The sequence below is a fragment of the Podarcis filfolensis genome, assembly GCF_964270895.1.
Source record: "Podarcis filfolensis genome assembly, chromosome: 5".
Taxonomy (NCBI): Eukaryota; Metazoa; Chordata; class Lepidosauria; order Squamata; family Lacertidae; genus Podarcis; species Podarcis filfolensis.
Window position 1 is genome coordinate 98,333,496 of NC_139608.1, and position 23,848 is coordinate 98,357,343.

The 23,848-nt window shown below is 42.7% G+C and overlaps 1 protein-coding gene across 9 annotated transcripts in view; it reads left to right on the plus strand.

The window, feature by feature from the left end:
- The window catches only part of LOC310763568 (uncharacterized protein), a 197,420-nt gene that overhangs the window by 148,390 nt on the left and 25,182 nt on the right, over window positions 1-23,848 (plus strand). For 5 of the 9 annotated variants that reach the window (XR_014548648.1, XR_014548649.1, XR_014548650.1 and 2 more), the window contains one exon: window positions 3,010-3,109. Coding sequence is in view for 3 of the 9 variants with exons in the window: in XM_083616078.1 (XP_083472204.1) it covers window positions 3,010-3,109; window positions 3,290-3,383 (194 nt within the window). In the remaining 6 variants the exon portion in view is untranslated. Of the gene's footprint in view, window positions 1-3,009; window positions 3,110-3,289; window positions 6,019-6,299; window positions 6,370-23,848 lie in introns of those variants that run through there. The other 4 variants (XM_083616076.1, XM_083616078.1, XM_083616077.1 and 1 more) reach the window with 2 other exon arrangements.

Here is a 23,848-nt window from a genome sequence, read left to right on the forward strand (position 1 = left end):
ATTTTCCCATTTTACAAATATTATCACACAAATACATTTATACAACAAATTTAAAACATCAAATCCTCGACCCTCCTCCCCACTTTCTGTGGTTACTTATGTTATATATTTTATCACTGCATATCCAGTTCATACCTAATTAATTTATCTTTTATATTCTATTTAAGTTATTCTCACTACATACTTTTATGTCAATCCTGCTAATGATTTAAATTGTTTACAATAATTCTACAAATAATCAATAATTTTTTCTCCATGTCTCTCTTCCTGACTTCTTAATCTTCCAGTAAGTTTCACCATTTCTTCATACTTCCAACGGTTGTTGTTGTTGTGAATCTTCCTTGGTTGGAACTGTTTCTTCTTCCTACCTCTGGGCATATGTCATTTGAGCATCGTGGTAGCGTACATGAATAGCTTCCTTTGTTCTTTGGGTACCTCTGAGCCTATTATTCCTAAACGTCTGGTTTTTAAATAAATATTATTTTCAACTCATTTTAAAATCATTTCCCAGAATGTTTTGTCACCACCTTACAAGTGCACCATATGTGAAAAAGGTACCCTCTTTCTCCTTAAACTTCCAACAGGTATCCGATTCTGACTTCTACATTTTTGCTAGTTTACTAGGTGTGAGATACCATCTGTATATCATTTTCATATAATTTTCTTTTATCACGTAACATGCTGTAAATTTTAGCTCAGCGTTCCATAATCTGACATTTCGTTATGTCCTATATCCATTGCCCAGTGTATAATTGATCACCTGTTCATCTTTGGTTTGCCATTCTAGTAGCATCTTATTCATTTTTGACAGAACTTTATTATTATTATTATCTAGCAGGTCTCTTTCTGGTTGGGAAGTTTGAGTCATAGCCATTTTTCTTATCCAGTTTAAATACCTCATTAAGCTGATAGTATTGCAACCAGCTTCTTACCATTCCTGAAACTTCCTCAAACCTCTTTAATTTAATCTCACCATCCACTTCTGTTAATAAAATTCTAAATGTTACCCAGTCCTCTCTCATATTCCTTTTTTTAACCTCTATGCCTTATATAGGCAAAAGCCATAAGGGTGTTTTCCTTCCCATCAAGTTTTTATATTTATTCCATACTCTATACATTTTTTCCTGATTACATGATTCAGGAAACCTTTATGCATTTGAGTTTTTCCATACCACAAATAGGCATGCCAGCCAAATTTATTATCGTGATCTAGATCCAAAACCTGTGTGTTTCTCAGTGTCAATCACTCCTTTAACCAGCAAAAACAGGATGTCTCATAATATAATCTTAAATCTGGCAGAGAGAATCCCCCTCTTCCTTTAGCATCTATCAGAATTTTATATTTTATCTGTTAAATAGTGGGTAGACATAGCAGATTTCTCCAAAGCAGCTCTTGTTTATTCACAGGCCAGAACAGAACTGAACAGCCAACAGCTCAGCCGGCCTGCTTTTATAGGCAGCCGGCTGTCAACATTGTAGCAACAACAACCCAGGGTTTCCCGCCTAAAGTAACTGACGTGGACCTGAGTGAAAACTATCTACACGATACTCCTGCTGGCCAGGGGGAGAACTTCAATACATAACATTATCCTTGTCCCCCATCCCTGGCAGACAAATCTAGAAACATCCTTTTGCCATTCTTTAAAGCATCCTGCATTGCTGATTGCCAGAGCTGTTTGAAATAAAAATAACATCTTTGGTAACACATTCATTTTTATGACTGACATCCTTCCCATTGATGAAAGTTTCATCCTTCCTCATATTTCAGTATTTTTAAAACTCTTACCAGATTTTAATATTATTATATTTAAATAAATTAATACTTCTTGCTGTTAACCATATTTCTAGGTATTTAACCATTTTCTCTGTTGTTAGACCAGTACTTATCTGTAGTTCAGTTTTAACATTTTCTCTCATATTTTTCACCAACATTTTAGACTTAGTCTTTTTTAATCAGATACCTGCTACTTCTCCAAATTTTCTGATTCCTTCCAGTGCCTTTGGGGTTCTTCCCCAGATATCATCACGTGGGCTGGGTTTTCTGAAGCAATAAAACAGTCCTGTTGCATCTCGCTGAGTGTGGAGATATCCCAGGGGTTCCAGGCACTTACCCAGGGTGCAGGTTTCCTTTTGGAATGAGGGACCCTGGAGGCTGTGGTGTCTATGATATATGATTTATTTATACGTATCTACAACGTGAGCCTGCACTGCATGGGTTCACAGCCCTAACACCCCAAAAGGGTCTTGTTTCTCCTGTGCCCGCAGCATTGAATTCAAACAGAGATCGGGCATGGATTCAAACCGAGGTCTCTCTGGCTCTCTGCTTGCTGTTTTCCTTCCTAGGCCACATCATTGCTCTCAACGTTATTCCTCCTCACTATTTGCGAGCTGAGGAAGGAGCCCTGCCCACTCGCTGTCTCTCACAGAGCTCCTTCCTTGGTTCTCTTTGCACTTCACCAGGAGGCGAGCCTGACACTTGCTGAGTCCAGGGCACCCACAAACTCATTAACACCACTAATATTCTTTTAGCTAGTTCTAAAGGCAGACACTCCAGATGAACTTACCTCTTTCTTTCTTTTTTTTATAAATTTTTTATTGGTTTTTCAACACATATTAAAAAGACAATACAACACAGTACATAAACAAACAAACATATAAACACGTATAATTTCTTGACCTTTTTTCCTTAAACCTTCTTTCAGCGACTTCCCCATACCTCCCCTTTCTGCATCCCTGTTTTAAATCTTTTCAGCAACCCCTAATTTCAATTACTTATAGCACTTTCTTTAAATCTTTTTTCTCATATCCGATTGTTTGTCACTGCAATTCTATTTTGCATTACCCAAGACATTTTAACATTCATTAATTTTACAACAATTCTTAAGATAAACTTTAAATTTCTTCCAATCTTCTTCCACCGTCTCTTTCCCTTGGTCACGGATTCTGCCAGTCATCTTCGCCAGTCCCTGAACTTACCTCTTTCTTTCTCTCCCATTTTTTTCTTTTCAGCACCCTCAAGATATGTGGGCTCCATTCACTGCCACTCACTGTTCCAAGTTTCTTTCAGCAAGGCCAGTCTACATTTGTTAGATGATCTGTGTGGTACTAGGTAAGCAAACTGTACGTTTTAGATCAAAATTTACAAGTTATTAAAATGCATGTTGTCCTAGCTGTGTGGAAGCTACTTTTTCACAATACCCTCCCACAATGTTTAAATTTCAATGCTGTATTTTTAAAGGAGAAATTTTTTTGGATATCAATGTTTTCAAAGAATGTTTTTTTTTTCTAGCTACAGTCTGAACAAGGAAAGAAGCAAAATATTTATTTTACCTGTTTCGAGCTACCATCCTAACTTTACTGAACTTGGAATTAAATCAAAATGAAATTCCTTCAGAGTAATGGATATAATGGAATTGATGTCCTGCAGTTGCTTAGGTACCGCAAGGATGTGCACTTTGTTTCTGTGGGCCGGGAGGAAACACCCAGCTTGGGTAGGAACTGGACTCCCATCATACTTTTCCTGGCTTCTCCTTTATGTGCTGCAATGCTTTGACCACTTCTGCTCAGCTGGGCATACAGAAATGGAACAGGGGAAGAAGGCTTCACCTCTTCTCTGTGTCAGGTGCAGGGATATAAAAACTTTAAAAGGCTACTTCTCACATAGGCGTGTGGAGCAATTATAAGCAGTAAAGAGCCTTATTGCGTCACAGTGATGATGATATGGTCGCATAAGCTTTATATGGGCGCATTACATGTTACCCTCATTTGGCTGAAGTGTAATACCAATGCAACTAAATTATTCCACTACCAGTAATGTTAAATGTTGTGAACTCAAAAGAAACTTTGATTCTGTAGGAGGAAACAGTATTTTAATTTCTGGAGAAAAGTGAGAAGGGGTTTGGGGGAAATAGTGAAATAATCTAAGGTAAGCATCAGTTGGTGGTTTTAAATCTGTGGTGCTATACTAGGGTTTTTTTGCAGGGGGGCCGTCATGTTAAAATTAAATATATCGAACACATTTTTAATAAGAAGTAACATTTGATCTGTTTGTTGCTATTGAAAAAAACAAATGAGTGGCCTTTGTTTGGCTTTATTGTACTTGGCCAGCTTTACTGCTTTTCTTTTGAAAGGCAACACGCTTTCTGAATGTCAAGTTAAAACATTCATTACAGGACTTGAATAAAATGCCAAATTTAGTTCCACATAATATTTCCTTTTGCATAAATAGCCACTTGCCTGATTGCTTCGGGTGAACAGGAAGTCTCACCAGGTGACCAGGCAAGGTCATCCAAGAGGAAACTTTTCTTCTGGTTTTTAATCTAGGTTGTCCGTGATTTGGAGAAAGATCAGCATCATAACATCTACAACCTACATCTCTGTGTTTGGGGGGGGCTTTCTGGAAAGTGAATGACTGGAAGTGGGGTGGTTCTACAGGATTTTAGCTCAGATTTGCTTCCCAAACCTACCCCCCATGGACCCCTTAAAAATTGTTAATGGTCTTGGTGGACCACTTAATGATTTTTCTGCCTGTTATTAATGCTGTATGATTTTAATTGTGTTTTTATTGCTTATTTTATTTCTTTTATTTAGTTCTTCTATATTTTATTTTATTATATTGCATTTTGTATTCCATTTCAGATTGTAATCCACTAAAAGGCAATTTAAGAAATTAAATAAGCAACAAATTTCAGTTTAAAAATGAATGTTAATATTTACTGTGGACGTACAGTGGAGCCCTTGAATGAAACTTGTGGAGTACTAGTGGTCCCTGGACCACAGACTGGAAACCCCTGTGCTAGAAAAACCTGTTACCACTCCAGCCCTGGTTCTATTCTGCTTGAGGACAGACTGCTGTCTGTTGAATTCAGCAGAGCCATAAAGTAGCCTCTTTCCTGAAATACTCAGGTGCACAGCATGTGCAACACGGCATTGCTTGGTCAGGGTAGCAGAGTGCCCTCATACAGTAATCAGAGATGGAGAGACTAGATCAGAACTTTCCCAGAAATTGGGAATGGATTATTTGTTGTCAGAAGTGTTGAGTTGGTTACTTAACATTCCCCCCACCTGCGTCTGGAACCTGGCAGGTGGAAGAGTGGTTTAGGGAGCAAAGGTTTCTGGGTAGAGTTGTAAGGACCAGTTACTGGAGAAAACAGTTACTGGAGAGAGTGCAGTTGTACTCAGATCCTGCTTGTGGTCTTCCTACACACATCTGCTTGGCCACTGTGAGAACAGAATGCTAGACAAGATGGGTTTTTGGACTTATTGAACCCTGCTCTGAGAATCCTTACAATACCACCTTTTAACCAATTAATTTGAGTCAAAATACTTCGTAATCTAAAGATGGAACCCATGAATTGGCTAAATCTGCAGCTCTGGTTGAAATCCACAGGATTGAGTTGCATCCTAGAGTGTGTCAAAATCCCAAGGCAAAGTAAGAGTTGGACAAATATGAGAGATAGTCATCTGCCTCCATATTTCTTCTTGACTCTGTGATGTTCATTGTGTGTTGATAATTCTAAAGGTGTCATTGGCCAACAGTAAACCACACAATGAAGCTGGAGTTAACTCTTTATAAGCAAAAACACGATCTGCACAGAATTGGTGGAGTGTCGGGCCTAATAAGCACAGCAACTCATACCTGGTAGGCCATGCCCCCATGAGGCAGCTGCTGAGACGGAAGATCCCTGCCTCTCCACAGCTCCTCAAGTCCCCTCCTCTCCAGGGCCTTCCCAAGCAATTGGAGTCTGCACTTGTGTGAAGCCCACCTCTCCTCTTTTCTAAATTTGTTGGGATCCTTTCTGTTGTTGTGTGGCTCCAGTATACAAATTTAGGAGAAGGATCAAGAGAAGCAAGCTGTGTCAAAATATCACTTTTGTTTGGGGGAAGTTTAGTTTTAAGGAAGGCATAAAAGGGTTGCTTAATATTAATTCATTTTTATTTAGTTTGGGTGTTGAATGTCTTCAAGATTCACTTCTCAGTTAATCTAACAATAGCTTGATTTTTTAAAAGAAAAAGAAATATTAAAACTATTATTTTAGTTGTCAAGGCAACAATGCTTACATACATGATTATGAAAAAGATTTATATAAAATGGCACATTAGGTCGTTATGGTAACTCCAATACTTTGAAAACACCAAACTGCCACTTTGGAACATTGATCTCCCCACCACTCCCTGGCCAACCCTAGTGATAGCTTGATTCGCAGGTCGGTTTTGAATATGGCTTAACTTGAAATTTTTGAACCTGATATGGTTTTTGAGGGACGAACACAAACTCTGTCCAGTAGGAACAATCCAGCAAAGGGCAGAGCCTCGGGAAAAAGGCACCAGACCAGTTTGGGAGCAGAAAATGGCACCTGGTCAGTCAAGGTAAGACCATGGCAGCGCCGAGTGCCTTAGCCGTAGAGCTTGCGGGACAGACAATACAGGGCGATGGCTCAGACAGCAAAAGAGAGCTGAAATAGCTGAGCCTCATTTGTTCTGGGAGATTTTATTCCTCCTAGAGACCCAGAGAAAGAGAAATGTCAGATCAGGACCTAACGTGACAAACATACAACACACACACATCAAGCAAACTTTTCTGAAGAGGATATTGACCTTTAGTGAACTTTTCTATGAACCGGGGTTAGGTTTCAGGTTTTGTTGCATATGGTATTACAGGGTTTGGGGTTTTTCTAACAAACACAAAATGCAGGCTGTAATCAACATAGTGGTTTTAGAGATGTTCCATGAGCTTTGAGGGCACTATGCCAAAGCACAGGCTCTTAAGATTTTGATAGAACTGTGCATGGTTTTCCCACCTGTTGCCATAGCATTCCTGGGGGCTGCCAGGAGAGATGGAATGCTGCAGAAGTATTGTCTAAAGGAAACAGATACTTTATAAACACACAGGGGCACGTAGTATGTTTAAAGAGGGCCATTCAGCAGCTGGAGTTCTTCAAGGAGTGTCTCCTAGAGTATTTGTAGTGTGCAGACCACTATAGAGCACAGCAAAACAGCTTGGAATGGATCCTCTTTCTTGGTTAAACCATTACTTCACTGTCATGGGTTTTGCCCCTGTAATTTTGCCTCACGTAGCTAAAAATCATTTATAGTGGTACGTCTAGTTACGAACTTAATTCGTTCCAGAGGTCCGTTCGTAACCTGAAACTGTTCATAACTAGAGGCATCCTTTCGCTAATGGGGCCTCTTGCTGCCGCTGCGCCGCCAGCACACAATTTCCGTTCTCATCCTGGGGCAAAGTTCTCAACTCAAGGTAACTCTTCCAGGTTAGTGGAGTTTGTAACCTGCGGCGTTTGTAACTCGAGGTACCACTGTATACCCCACATACCTTCACACATGGTATTTTTTTAAAGTTGTTTGACAGTTTTTTTCTGTCAAGCACATGGCAAGGTCCCAAGTTATGCAAAGTCACAAGTTATGCAGGCCTGCTCTGACATAATTTGCAAACTGAATGCTTCCAGTGTGTCACAAATCTAACTAAACATGTATTTTCTATATTTCCCGTTTTCTGTATTTGAATTCAGCACCACCCTCATCCTAACCCCTTTTGACATATAGGAGGGTAGATAACTTTCCACTCTACCCAAATACTTTTTAAAACACTGTCCTGGTATTTTCCTTTGAGGGAATAATTCAAAACAGCTGAATCTTTAACCCTGAAATTTGACAAACACACAAAGTTTAATCGGTAGCATGTGGTTGCCTGTATTTTCCCCAAAGGGTTGAGACCTTGGCTCTTTTGGATCCCTCTATTCTGTACATTTCTTAACATTGGAACTGATAGTGATACAATTATGGGACTGTGTAATTTTTATGTTAATTTGTAATGGTTTCCTTAGTTTATATGTTTTCAGGCTCTACTGGCCTTAGTTTATATGTTTTCCCATGTCAGGGAAACTGTCCGATTGCCTGCCCTGGATGCAGTTTCATTCATCCTGAAGGAGCAGGTATGCAGCCTGGGGGTGTTTTTGGACCAGCTCTGTCACTGGAGGCCGAAGTAGCTTCAGTGGCTAGAAGCACATTTAGCAGCCGTACCTGGAGTGGCAGCTCTGACCGTTCCTGAATTGGGAGAATTTGGATACTGTGGTTCAGGCAGTGGTGGCTTCAAGGCTGGATTTCAGCAGTGCTCTTTGTGTGGAGCATTCCTTGCACTTGATCTGGATACTGCAGCTAGTGCAAAATACTGCAGTGTGGTTGCTGACAGGAGTGAGACCCTGTCAGCATATATCACCTCTGCTCAGAGATTGGCACTAGCTGCTGATTTGTTACCAGGCAAAGTTGTGTATCACTATTGGTACAAAAAGCCCTTAACAGCTTGCAGGGTCACCTTATCCCATATTTGCCCAGTCCACCACTTCAGTCAGCAGAGCAGGCACCGCTGCAGGTGCCACACCTACACTTTGGAGCTCCCTGACTATTGACACCAGGCAGGTGTCTATTCTTTTCAGCACCCGCTTAAAACTCCCCCCCCCCTTTTAGGCAAGGCTATCCAGACATGTAGAAGTTGACATGTTTTAATCTCTTCTTAGTTTACATGGTTCATGCTGGGATTGGGCTCATCCGAAGGGCAGATCAACTGGCTGCTACCTAGACCTTTCTGAGCTGTTGGCCAAGCCTGTGCCCAGTAAGCTGCCCATGAGCAGGTGGGAAAGACTCCCTGAGGGGTCTCTGCTGGCCCCTCTCTTAGCGGCCCCCCCTCTGCCTTTAGGGTCTCCCATAAGGGAAAGGAGAATGTTAGCCGCTTTGAGACTCCTGAAGGGGAGTGATAAAGCGGGATATCAAATCCAAACTCTTCTTCTTCTTCTTCTTCCCATATACTCTGACAACACCCCCCTCCGCTCTTTCAGCCCTAATTAAAAGTTCTTTCCCTAAGGCCAATGGGCATTTGGAGAGCTAGCTTGGAGATGAACCACATCATTTTGGGTACCTCTAAGCGCAATTCTTGAATGTAAGTTAAAATACACAGCTCTCATGTAAGGTCAGGGAAAGCCCCCCCCCTCCCCGTATGTGTTTGTCCTGAAATCTTAGCAGACTGAAGCACCTATCAAAGAAAGGGGTGGGGGAGGGAAAGTGTGGAGGAAATGGCTGAAGCACTTGGCACCCCATCCCCCCCCCCCAAGGCTTTGCTCCTTTCCTTTGATCACCATACTGCTTGGATCTTCATACTGTATTTCTTTATATTGTATTCATATTGTATTTCTATATTGCATCTTTTTCTTAGAAGACATCTGAAGGCAGCCCTCTGTAGGGAAGTTTTTAAATGTTTAATGTTTTATTATGTTTTTATATATGTTGGAAGCCGCCCAGAGTGGCTGGGCAACCCTGTCAGATAGGCAGGTATTATATATATTATATATTATATATTACATATTATGGTATATATTATATATTATATAGGATGTCCCTATTTTCATCAGAGATGTGTTGGAGGGTATGGCATGCGTGTCCACAGTGTGCATGTGCAAGGCGAGGGGGCTCCACATCCTCTTTTTTGCTCTTCAAAATATGGCAACCCATTAAGGATGCTATCCTATACTCACTTACCTGGGAGTAAGTCCCACTGAACTCAGTGCACCTTATTTTGAGCATAGATGGGATTGCGCTATAAGGCACTTTAAAAATTTGACTCGCAGTCCCTGGGTTGCCCTGGCCATTCATAATGCATGCTGAATTTCGGTATATTTTTATATGGGCGCACTGGAACTTGGGCCAAACTTACCAGCGTTGTGAGTAAAACATGTAAATTTGCTAAAATCAATGTTGCATAGATGGAACATCCTAATTAAGTACAGAAGCACTCATAGAAAAAACACTGAGGGGAATATAGAATATTAATCTTTAAAATCGAGAAACGCGTTAGCCTGGTTCCCAAACTATATAATTTCCACACTGTCTCCTTGTTGGTACTGAAAGATAGGCTCTCTCTTTTTCCTTTTTAATTGTGCATTATTATTACATGCCTTTCCCCCTCTCAGAAATAAATAAATCGCCATTTTGTGGCTGATTGATGACTAACAAAGACTGTGAGGAATAGAAAGTAAACTGTGGCATGGAAGGCATTTCAATGGGAATACAAGATTGGTGTGTTTTGTTTAGCCTTTTTATTGTTGCTGACTGGCTGCCTTTGCAAACGACTTTACAGTGTCTGGAAGGAGTCCAGGCCCAGAATCTGAGGAGCCAAACTTGGGCAAGTGCCACCAACGGTTCTTTTCTTTTGGCACTGATGTGTTCCTGGCAAGAAGCAAATACTACAGAGAGGCCTCTAACTCATTTCTCCATCAGAGCCGCCTGAGTGTACAGAGACGCTAAACCAGCTGTGCTTTTCTCTGAATATTACCTGCAACCTTTTGCTATGGAGTGCAGAGTTGGAGCTGCAGTGTCTAAGGATTTCTCCCTACCAGTCTTGTTAATTGATTACATGGTGAGATGGCAAACTCCCCCATATACAGTCTCTGATCCATTGTCACTGCAGGAAAGTTCACATTTTCTATGGGCATTGCCCTATCCCTTCCTCTCTCCATATTGCGGTGGATTTGTGACACGACATTGCACACAAAAACACATTCACACACTCAATCACCATATACTCTCCATCAATTTCTTTTTCTTCTTCCTTATCTTTTAAAATGAAAGACATACCAGGCAGCACATCCATTGCATTAGCAATTCATATTGATCTTTGATCAAATTCTAATTGCTTCTTTTATCCCCTACATGGTATTTTATTGTATTACAATTTGAATTCTATGGAATTAAATTGTAATGCAATATATCAGGGGTGGCCAACTCCCAAGAGACTGCGATCTACTTTTTTATGGCTACAGGGCCTAAGATCAAGGGGAGACAAACAGATCGCTGGGGAAACAAACAGCCTCACTGAGTGAACTCCTCTTCCGTTCTGCAGATCGTGCAACAGTGGAGGGTGGGGCAGGATTCTGTTTTACCAACACAAAGGAAAGGGACCCAGCAATCGACAGTGATCAAAACCTCACAGGGATCGCGATTGACCTGTTGGACACTCCTGCAATATAGAATAAGTAATAAAAATATAATTAAAATCACACCACATCTAGCACAGCCATATTTCAGTTGCTACAATAGGCAGAAAAATCATAAAGTGGTCCCTGAAGGCCCTCGGCAATTTTCAAGTGGTCTATGGAAAAAGAAGCTGCTCATCCACTGAGATAGAGTAAAGCCTTTGTCCTAACACTAGAGCTCATGGACATACAATCGTAGAATTGTATAAGAGGAAGGGACACTGAGGGTCATAGAGTCCCACCCCCTGCAAGGCAGGGATTGCAACTAGATCGTCCAAGACCATCCAGCCTTTGCTTAAAAACCTCCCAAGGAAGGAGAGTCCACCACCTCTCATGGGAGTCCACTGTTGAACAGCTCTTAGCGTCAGAAAGTTCTTCCTGATGTTTAGTCGGAATCTCCTTTCTTGCAACTTGAAGACATTGGTTCAGGTCCTACCCTCTGGAGCAGGAGAAAAGAAGCTTTTTTCATCTTCCATGGGACAGACCTTTACATATTTGAAGATGGTTATCACATCTCCTCTCAGTCTTCTCTTTTCTAGGCTAAACATACCCAATACCCTCAACTGTGCCTTATAAGCAAGGCTGAATTAACCATTAAGCAAAATAAGTTTGTCCTTAGTTGGTCTAGCAGTTGGTTCCTTACCTTTCCCACCCCGACCTGGCCACAGTGATCCATGCGACGGTCACCTCCAGGCTTGACTACTGTAATTCGCTCTACTCGGGGCTGCCCTTGAAGCTGTCCCAGAAATTCCAGTGGGTGCAGAATGCTGCAGCGAGGCTCCTCACGGGGTCTCTGCCATGGGAGCATATTCACCCAGTGCTTTTCCAGCTGCACTGGCTCCCAGTGGAGTAGAGGGTCAGATTTAAGGTGCTGCTTTTGACCTTTCAAGCCCTTCATGGCCTAGGACCCTCGTACCTATGGGACGGCCTCTCCCAGTATGCCCCATGGAGAGCCTCAAGGTCCATAAATAGCATCACCCTAGAGGTCCTGGGCCCTAAGGAAGTTAGATTGGCCTCAACCATAGCCAGGGCCTTTTCAACTCTGGCTCCGGCCTGGTGGAACGCTCTGCCTCATGAGACCAGGGCCCTGCAGGATCTGATTTCTTTCCGCAGGGCCTGTAAGACAGAGTTGTTCCGCCTGGCCTTTGGCTTGGAGCCAATTTGATTCCCTCCCTCTCTCCCTTTTTTCTTTTCCTTCTCCTCCTGCGATGAGGCTACATTTTAATATTTTAATGTTCCATTATTTTAATGTTATATTTTAATCTTGTTTTTAAGTTGTATTCATTCAACTTGTTTTTATTTTTGCTTGTTAGCCACCCCATTATTATTATTATTATTATTATTATTATTATTATTATTATTATATCTAGAGAAGGGGGGGCACCACAGTAATTTTCCATTGCTGGATTTTAAACATTAATGGTCACAAATTGCTCAGCTGCGTGTTCATTTTCTCAGCTGAAGTATACAGTGGTACCTCGGGTTACATACGCTTCAGGTTACATACGCCTCAGGTTACAGACTCTGCTAACCCAGAAATATTACCTCGGGTTAAGAACTTTGCTTCAGGATGAGAACAGAAATCACACAGCAGCGGAGCAGCGGCAGCAGGAGGCCCCATTAGCTAAAGTGGTCTTCAGGTTAAGAACAATTTCAGGTTAAAAACGGACCTCCGGAACGAATTAAGTTCTTAACCCGAGGTACCACTATATTTAAAATCCCAACAGAACAATTGTGCAACAAGGCAGGCAGGATGCCTTATCTCTACTAGGTAGAGGCAGAAGTGTTATGTAGGATTAGTTTTGAGGATGTGATCAAAGACTTTGCAATTAGAAAAAGGAGGATATTTTTTTCAAATATAAAGTGGAAGTATACAAAACTTAACATTATTTTCCATCTTACTGTAGGTTTTGTTTCATTTTAAAAAATACAAAATATGGTTTATTATTGTTTATATTTTGATTTAGATATATATGGGGGCACCAAGTGCTTAGTGCCTCTAAAGGTCTTTATCTAGCTCTTCTCATAAGGCTTGGTTTCCAAACCCTCAATCGTCTTCTACACACGCTCCAGCACCACGATGTCCTTCTGACCACACTCAGGGTTGCCATATTTCCAAAAGTGAGCTTTTGTTGAGTTTTTTGGGGGAACATCTCTCCCCCCAAAACTAAAGTCTTTTGCAGCATTTTTCTTTTTAAAAAATCACCCTAGTTGCCATACAGCCAGGTTTTCCTGGACATTTTGCTGAGTCAGCAAAAACCTGCATTTTGACAGTCCAATTCCTGGATGTGTGGCAGCCCTGTTAGTGCTATGACTTCCTATGATCAGGACACTAGACTTCAGTTGATGCAGCCTAGAATAGCTTTAGCTTTTTTGGCTGCTGCATCACACTATTGACTTATGTTAAGCTCGGGGTCTACAAATACTCAGAGATCCTTTCCCCATGTTCTGCTGGCTCCTGCAGCCAATTGGAAGCCACACCTTGGTTTTCGAACGGTACCAGGAGTCGAACAGACTCCTGGAACAGATTACCGGTAGGTTTGACAGCCAAGGTACCACTGTTTGGCGAAGATTAGCACGTGTTGAAATGGCTTGAGGGTTTGTTGAAATACAGGCACCATAGAACTAAGGGACTCTTGAGTGTATATGAAACTCTTCCCTTTGTAGGACTTTTACTGCTGTATCAGACCCAGAGAGGAATCAGGTCAACCATGTTCATGGGAAACAAAACTCAGGAAACAAGTCCTGTTTTGGGCATGGAAAGAAGAGCCCTTACCAGTTCCTTCCCCTTCACAGCCTTCCCACAAGTGTGGTGAATCATCTCCTTGGCTAGTATTTGCCCACTGTGCCCCAAGTAGTTTGCAGTTGATTTCCTAACACCTTTGATGTTGAGGTTAGAAAATTTGGAACACAACACCAGAGACATCCCTGCTGTGACACACATTCAGTTTCTTCTCATTATTAAATAGATAGCTAATAAACAGATAGCTGTACTTTTTATCAGTACAGTCATACCTCCAGTTAAATATGCTTCAGGTTGAGCGCTTTCGGGTTGCATGTGCAGACGCTCAAAATGACGTCACGCGCATGTGCGGAAACGGTGAATCGTGACGCGCAGGCGCGGGTTACGTTCGCTTCAGGATGCAAATGGGGATCCAAAACGGATCCCGTTCATATCCAGAGGTACCACTGTATATAAATCCCGTCCAACAATGTATGCAAAAAGTTAATTTTAGTCTGAGAACTTGGTTGCTTGAAGCTTGTTCTTATAAATAATTGAGAGTGACAGTGCTTTAATACAAGAGAATTTGAATGAGGTTGGGGTTTGTTTGTTTGTAAGCATAGCATTTCCCCACCCCAGTCTGGAGAGTGAATAGAGGACTACCTTGATGTTAAGAGTCTTGTTAATTTTATGGCCCATTTTCACATGGAGATCAGCTTTTATTTTCCGCATCTGCCTTTATTCTCTGCTCCATCATCAGTAAGGTTTACTGAGCAGAAACAGTGGGAGTATTATGGGAAGAAATCTAATCAATGCAGCGCTGAGGGACAGTCCTTCAAAATTCTCCCTCATGGCCGTGTGCCAGATTGGAGGTCATTGTGAGGTTATCCTGTCTGACTTTCACACAAAAAAACCCCATCCAACTTCTCTCTCTGTGTGTAAGAAAGAGTGCTGGCAGTCCGTGTGTAATAGAAACCTTGTTAAAATAAGTTCCTAATATACATGCACCTGTTATACCACCCTCCCTAGCACAAAAGCTGTGTTTCCTATTTTAAACGCTTTGCGTGTCCGTCTGCATTCCCGCCCGTCTGCACTTGGTCTGGTGTGGTGCAGCCAAAGCACTCGAATGCCATACCTCCAGCGAATGTCCAAGGGGTGCAGAAAGTTGCCGCAAGCAGATGTCCGCAAACCTTGCCAAGCACTAATTTTCATGTCAGCCAGTTTGAAAGCTTCACTGGCTAATCCACATTTCATGATGCAGAAGAGACACCACATAAATGTGTGGCCTTATTAAGTATGTATTTCTTTCAGAGGCCTGCCCCTTTATCAGGTAGCCATGCGGGAAAGTGCATTGACAGAAACTGATGTGGCAGATTTAGGGGGGGGGCTGTTAATAGAATAACTTATGCAAAAAGATCTTTTCCCTCATGCAGTCAGCTCTCATTCTTCTCAAATTTTAAACATTTGTCAGATCCTATACTTCCATAGGCTGTTACCTTGTGTCTGTGACTAACGTAAGTTGCCCAGTGGTGAAATTTATAACCCTCTGTGAATAGATTAATCTCCCTTTCAACCAGCAATAATTCAACTTGGTTACAGAAACGGGCCCTAGTTCAGTAAATGTACTCTTAGTACTGCCATCCCTTTGCCAAAAACTATCTACAGGTCTGCCACAACATGCCCCACCAAGGCAAATGCAGCCCACTAGTCATATGTTGCCGTCTGCCAAGTGCTTGACTGTTTTCTCAGTCCAAGGCAGGGTGCGTTGTGCCGGGTGGGTCACAGGTTGTGCAGACCTGACCTAAAACAAAATTTAACATTGTGAAAACACAGCATAACTCCTCCAGCAAGGGAGCACAGAAGCCAAAATGAAATTGGCCATTAAAAAGCCTTCCACTTTTTAGAGAAAAGAGCCTCAAGCTGATGTCAAATGAGAGTTAATTTTTAAAAAGTATAAAAAGCCCAAGGAGTTTTGATTAAAAAGTCTTTCCTGGGGCAATGAATTTTAATGCTATTTTCTTAAAGAGAAATTTTTCGATGGTTATCTTTCCATATCTCAGTCAGCACCAGTTTGAAGCTCCTGTCCCATGTGTCCCTCTCACCTTGGAGCCGCCCCTCCTCATTTTTGTTTCCCTGGTTCTTTTAAACTTTCCCTTTTAAAATATGTGCACAGGAAGTGCTCCAACCTTGGGAAGAAGAGACAGCTTTCATCTTCTCTAAACTGGACTACCAAGGTGTTTACCAGAAGGAAGAGGGCTACCTGCTGCGCTGAGCACTTTTGTGGACTCACTGCTGGTAATATCTAAGCTGCCTTTTCCTTTTCAGTGGAGGTTGCTCTTCAAGTTGCCTTCATAGAATCATAGAATCATAGAATCATAGAGTTGGAAGAGACCACAAGGGCCATCGAGTCCAACCCCCTGCCAAGCAGGAAACACCATCAGAGCACTCCTGACATATGGTTGTCAAGCCTCTGCTTAAAGACCTCCAAAGAAGGAGACTCCACCACACTCCTTGGCAGCAAATTCCACTGTCGAACAGCTCTTACTGTCAGGAAGTTCTTCCTAATGTTTAGGTGGAATCTTCTTTCTTGTAGTTTGGATCCATTGCTCCGTGTCCGCTTCTCTGGAGCAGCAGAAAACAACCTTTCTCCCTCCTCTATGTGACATCCTTTTATATATTTGAACATGGCTATCATATCACCCCTTAACCTCCTCTTCTCCAGGCTAAACATGCCCAGCTCCCTTAGCCGTTCCTCATAAGGCATCGTTTCCAGGCCTTTGACCATTTTGGTTGCCCTCCTCTGGACACGTTCCAGTTTGTCAGTGTCCTTCTTGAACTGTGGTGCCCAGAACTGGACACAGTACTCCAGGTGAGGTCTGACCAGAGCAGAATACAGTGGCACTATTACTTCCCTTGATCTAGATGCTATACTCCTATTGATGCAGCCCAGAATTGCATTGGCTTTTTTAGCTGCCGCGTCACACTGTTGGCTCATGTCAAGTTTGTGGTCAACCAAGACTCCTAGATCCTTTTCACATGTACTGCTCTCAAGCCAGGTGTCACCCATCTTGTATTTGTGCCTCTCATTTTTTTTGCCCAGGTGCAATACTTTACATTTCTCCCTGTTAAAATTCATCTTGTTTGTTTTGGCCCAGTTCTCTAATCTGTCAAGGTCGTTTTGAAGTGTGATCCTGTCCTCTGGGGTGTTAGCCACCCCTCCCAGTTTGGTGTCATCTGCAAATTTGATCAGGATGCCCTTGAGTCCATCATCCAAGTCGTTGATAAAGATGTTGAATAAGACCGGGCCCAAGACAGAACCCTGTGGCACCCCACTAGTCACTCTTCTCCAGGATGAAGAGGAACCATTGATGAGCACCCTTTGGGTTCGGTCAGTCAGCCAGTTACAAATCCACTGAGTGGTAGCATAGTCAAGACCGCATTTTACCAGCTTCTTTACAAGAATATCATGGGGCACCTTGTCAAATGCCTTGCTGAAATCAAGGTAGGCTACATCCACTGCGTTCCCTTCATCTACCAGGCTTGTAATTCTGTCAAAAAACGAGATCAGGTTCGTCTGACATGACTTATTTTTCAGAAATCCATGCTGACTATTGGTGATCACAGCATTCCTTTCTAGGTGCTCACAGACTGTTTGCTTAATGATCTGCTCCAGAATCTTCCCTGGTATTGATGTCAGACTGACTGGGCGGTAATTATTTGGGTCCTCTCTTTTCCCCTTTTTGAAAATAGGGACAACATTTGCCCTCCTCCAGTCTGCCGGGACTTCGCCTGTTCTCCAGGAATTCTCAAAGATGACTGCCAGTGGTTCTGAAATCACATCTGCCAGTTCTTTTAATACTCTTGGATGCAGTTCATCTGGCCCTGGAGACTTGAATACATCTAGACTAGCCAAGTATTCTTGTACTATCTCCTTAGTTATTCTGGGCTGTGTTTCCTCTGCTGAATCATTTGCTCCAAATTCTTCAGGTCGGGCATTGTTTTCTTTATCGGAGAAGACTGAGGCAAAGAAGGCATTGAGGAGTTCAGCCCTTTCTGTGTCCCCTGTTTGCATTTCACCATCTTCTCCTCTGAGTGACCCCACTGTTTCTTTGTTCTTCCTTTTGCTACGAACATACCCATAAAAGCCTTTTTTGTTGCTTTTAACCTCTCTAGCAAGCCTGAGTTCATTCTGTGCTTTAGCTTTTCTGACTTTGTGTCTACACGTGCTGGCTATTTGTTTGAATTCCTCTTTGGTGGTTTCCCCCCTTTTCCATTTTTTGTACACATCCTTTTTTAATCTTAACTCAGTTAAAAGTTCTTTAGATAGCCACCCTGGCTTCTTTAGGCACCTTCCATGTTTCCGTCTCATTGGTATTGCCTGAAGTTGTGCTTTTACTATCTCCCTCTTAACAAACTCCCAGCCATCATGAACTCCCTTTCCTTTTAGTATTACTGTCCATGGGATCTCACCCAGCACTTCCCTAAGTTTTATGAAGTCGGCTTTCTTAAAGTCGAGAAATTGTGTCCTAGTATGCTTGGCTGCTCCTTTCCGCTGTATAGTAAACTTCAGAAGAGCATGATCACTCGCGCCTAATGATCCTTCCACTTCTACCCCACTAACCAGGTCATCAACATTGGTTAGGACCAGATCTAAAATGGCTGTTCCTCTTGTTGCTTCTCCCACTTTCTGGACAATGAAGTTGTCTGCAAGGCCAGTGAGGAATCTGTTTGACCTTATGCTCTTGGCTGAGTTTGACATCCAACAAATATCCGGGTAATTGAAGTCCCCCATTACTACTATCTCCCTTCCTTTTGCATGCTTGGCCATCTGTTCCAGGAAGGCATCATCTATGTCCTCCGTTTGGCTTGGGGATCTATAGTAAACTCCCACAATGAGGTCTCTGTTATTCTTCTCTCCCTTAATTTTGACCCAAATGCTCTCACTTTGGCTTTGAGGTTCTAAATCTTGGATCTCTTCACAGGTATACACATCCCTGACATATAACGCCACTCCTCCTCCTTTCTTGTCTGGTCTGTTTCTCTGAAATAGATTGTATCCCTCCATTATTACATTCCAATCGTGGGACTTATCCCACCAGGTTTCAGTGATTCCTATTATGTCATATTTAGTTTGTTGCACCAAGAGCTCAAGCTCATCTTGTTTATTTCCCATGCTTTGCGCATTAGTGTACAGACATTGAAGTCCATTAATCATTCCCCCGTGTCTCTTATTTAAGGATTTTTTCCTCCCACCACTAGGTCTGCGTGCTGTTTGCTCCATTCGGTCTATGACATTTGGATGATCATCTTCATCAATTGATAGACTCCTACCTTCAGGACCACTGTCTCCCTCCCCCACATTAGTCAGTTTAAAGCCCTCCTGATGAGGTTTCTGAGATTTTTTGCAAAAACATTCCTCCCAACCGTTGTGAGGTGCAGCCCATCGCTTGCCAGAAGTCCATCTTCAAGAAACTGCATTCCGTGATCTAAGAATCCAAACCGTTCCTGTTTACACCATTTGCGAAGCCAGTTGTTCACTTCCACTATTTTTCCCTCTCTCCCTGGGCCACGTCGTTCAACTGGGAGGACAGATGAGATGACAATTTGTGCATTTAATTGCTTCAATTTCCTGCCCAGAGCCTCGTAATCTCTTTTGATCTTCTGGAGGCTATTGCTTGCAGTGTCATTGGTTCCCACATGAACCAAGAGGAAGGGGTATTTGTCAGTGGGTTTTATGATTCCTTGCAGTCGTTCAGTTACATCTTGGATCTTAGCCCCGGGGAGACAGCACACTTCCCGAGACATCTTGTCAGGCCCACAGATAACTGCTTCTGTTCCCCTCAGTAGGGAATCCCCTATCACCACTACACGCCTCCTCTTAGGTCTGGTCGGGGTTCTTCCGTGAGCTGTCCGTTCCAAGGTCACCTGCACATTCCCTGAGGACTGACTTTGCTGCTCGTCTTCATATACCTGATCGACTGTAATGAGGGAGAGATCCTCAAATGGAGTCTGCTCTTCGTCTTCCATGCTAGGGGAGAGGACCTCAAAGCGATTGTGTATTTCTAAACAATCCGAGCGAACCCTGGCCCTCCTACTTCTTTGAGTCACGTTTCTCCATATATCTGGCTCCTGTGTTGGTGAACTAGCCTCCTTCTCAGGGGAGTCCCCTGTCTCCTCCTTGGTGGAGACGGTGTGCTCTGTTGCTTCCAAAAAGAGCTCCAGCTCTCTAATTCTTTGGAGCGTAGCTACACGTTCCTCCAGTTGCTGGACTTTGTCTTTTAAGAGGGCAATCAACATGCAATTGCTGCACGTAAAGCTGCCTGCAACCTTTGGCAAGATGGCAAACATTGCGCAGGAACCACAGGCGACTGCAGCTGTTCCCTCACCCTCCATCTTGAGAACGTGTCGTTGGGGCTGACTACAGCGGTCCTCCATGATAAAAAGCGTGAAGACAGGACAAATAAATCCCCCCAAAAAACCTAGGTCTCCCCCAACAAACGTTTAAGACTAGCTCCCCTAAATCTAAAAGATTGATCAAACTGCGCGCGCCGCTAGGCGCGCGCCGCTGTCCTACAAGCTCTGATAAGCTCCTCCCACAGCTAATCACCTACTTCAACAGAAGCCCTGCCCCCTCTGACCTTTGCACAGGGAGAGCAGCTAATCAGCCACAAGAAACACACACACAAGAAAACCCTTTTTCCTCCTTCTTCAGCTGCTGCCCTACAAGCTCTGATAAGCTCCTCCCACAGCTAATCACCTACTTCAACAGAAGCCCTGCCCCCTCTGACCTTTGCACAGGGAGAGCAGCTAATCAGCCACAAGAAACACACACACAAGAAAACCCTTTTTCCTCCTTCTTCAGCTGCTGCCCTACAAGCTCTGATAAGCTCCTCCCACAGCTAATCACCTACTTCAACAGAAGCCCTGCCCCCTCTGACCTTTGCACAGGGAGAGCAGCTAATCAGCCACAAGAAACACACACACAAGAAAACCCTTTTTCCTCCTTCTTCAGCTGCTGCCCTACAAGCTCTGATAAGCTCCTCCCACAGCTAATCACCTACTTCAACAGAAGCCCTGCCCCCTCTGACCTTTGCACAGGGAGAGCAGCTAATCAGCCACAAGAAACACACACACAAGAAAACCCTTTTTCCTCCTTCTTCAGCTGCTGCCCTACAAGCTCTGATAAGCTCCTCCCACAGCTAATCACCTACTTCAACAGAAGCCCTGCCCCCTCTGACCTTTGCACAGGGAGAGCAGCTAATCAGCCACAAGAAACACACACACAAGAAAACCCTTTTTCCTCCTTCTTCAGCTGCTGCCCTACAAGCTCAGCCTGCACTGAGCCAGCCCTCACCTGCCTGCTTACTTACACCCAGCCCAAGAGGTCGTGGCACTGGCGCCCAGCTTCCTCCTCAGCGTTGCCATTATAGAACTTTGCACCAGGGACAAAACTAGAATATTTGTTGTTGTTGTTGTGTATTAAATTTGTATCATTTAAAATTTACAGGGCAGTTCACAACATAAAAATACAAAATACATAATAAAACAAAAACAAGCCAATAAACCCCCTCCCACAAACACATTTAAAAAGCCATAGAGTGTTAATCAGGCTGGTTGAAGAGATACGTTTTCACCTGGCACCTTGAGATATGTGATGAAGGTGCCAGGTGAGCGTCCCTGGGGAGAGCATACCATAAATGGCGAGCCACTGCAGAAAAGGCCAATTAGTTGGCTCTGGTGCCACCTCCTGTTGGCTTTCTGCCTTTCACTCAGTCCCAGTAGCTGCAGCCTCCACTGTTTTTGTTTAACCCTTGTACATGGACGCTTCCAGACAGGGCCCTTTGTATATTGCAAGATCCATTTTGTCTGTGCGTGCCTAGCCTGTTAGCTCCCATACATTCCCATTATTTCAGCCATAATATTCATTACTGTTCCACCACTTGCCATCTATAGCAGTGGACAAAGTTTGATTGCCTCCCATTCAGAGTGAAGGCAATGCAGAAAGGTTTCGTAGTGGGGTTTGGGTGTGTGTCCTGCTTTTTGCCCTCAGGGATGTCATGTGGCCACATCTCTGTGTTGTGCTGAAAAAGAAAGTGTATAGTTGGCTTGGAAGTTGCATAACTATTTCCTATTGGTGTTAATGTCTCTATGTGGGGTTTATTGTGGGGTGTGTGCACATGGCACGCTGATATCATGCAGCCCCGGGCTCCCTCAATCACAGGGGCAAGGCAGCGAGCATGGTTGTCTGTCTGGTTGGTTATAAGTCGTTTTGGGGTGCCCTGGGCAATATAAAGGGGACTAACAAATTCAATAAATTATAATAATATCACAGTTGTGAACAAATACAGAAAACTGAAACACCACAAAGGGAGGTGTTTTGCTATTTTAAAATCTCAGAAGCCCAACTTTTTGCATTAAAAATATTTCAAAAATAGCCTGCAGCACTAATTTGCTTGTGTAGCAATCATGCTTCAAGCTCAGTTATTAGAAAACAGTTTTAGCAAGAAGTGCATTGCACTTCTTGCTAAAACTGTTTTCTAATAACTGAGCTTGAAGCATGATTGTTATAGACCATTACTCAATTGCTCAGCTTGTTGTCATGCATTGAGTCATCTTTGTGGTTGATGTCAACCCCAATGTTTCTTCTGCTAAGAAAGCACTGGTGACTAGTATAACAAACCACACAATTTTTATGTCATAATCTTGCAATCACTTTCCCTGTGAGAGACAGCTACCATTTCCAGGAATCAGTCTTTTGCTCATGAGTAATAGCTATGAACTCTATTCAGCATCCTGGTTAAACACAGGGAAGGAAGAGTGAGCATGAGCATGCTGGCTCTATTCCCTCATTGCCTTCCACGAGTTCAGGAGCACCTGTATGACGTGAATAGCCTGCTTCTACTTGGCTAGGCTCCTCATGTCATGTAGAACCCTGATTTCCCAAGGCTCTACATCGCACAGAAGACTCAACAGGACCTGGGTGCTCTCTGGGTCCAGTAGCAACCAGTTGCCACTTGAGAGCTGTGTGCTTCCTTCCTTTCATGATTTTTTAACAAAGACCCCAAATGCCTGAATGAGGTTATCATTTCTGAGATCTGTCTTCTGTTCATAATCATACAGAACATGAGACTCCCAAAGTGGAAGCACTAGCCCTTCCCAATTTACACTAGCCCCTCCCAATCCGGTACCTTGCTCCCAAATGCTATTGGACTCCAACTTGCACCAGCCCCAGCCAGCATAGCCAACAATCAGGAATTGTAGTAGCACAAAACATTTGGATTGCACCAGGTTAGGGTAAGCTGCTGTACACACGGCTTCTGTCTTTTGTGCAATCTAGTAGGATGTTTCTATGAAGTCATAGGAGGTAATTTTATTTTCAAGCTTCAAAAAGCAGTGCTGCACAAATAAATTATTGCCAGTCTTACTGATTTAATCTATTTAAAATTTGTTGGCAAAATAAAATTTCATTTTTAATTTCATGGTAGGCTAAATCAGGTGATACCCAGTAGAACTGCACCCACCCACCCTGAACATTTTTAGTACTTGTACTGAAATGCTTTTAGTTTCTTCATGAAATTTCTTATACTTTTCACTTCTTATTTTGCTTTAGGCAACATTTCAGTGGTAACACTGAATGATGCCCTTGTAAAATATATTAGATGCAAGGTTTTGTTTTGCTTTGCTTTATACATGAACCCAGTGGTGTTTGTACATACCCGAAGTGACAATGTAGTTAGTGGGGGAAAGAAATTATTTCAGTGAGGTACTAAAAAATTAAATGTTCATTTAAAACTCTATGGGACCAAACTCATTCATTCTCAAATATCATTTTAGGCTTATAACAAACAAACAGGCAGAAAGGAAATCCATAAGCGTCTCACAGCAGGAAAAGGGAAAAGCCTGCAGAATTGTGTCACATAATTATGAAAAGGGTTCTTTTCATAATCTGGTTGTTCATACCATCAGACTGTAAGTTTATTTATCCAGCAAGCTAAAGGAGTGACAACGATTTCCATTAATCCTAAAGATAATCTTTTAGTATCTTTTTGATGCACTGTTTTAATAAAGAGCTACAAGCTGAAGGGCT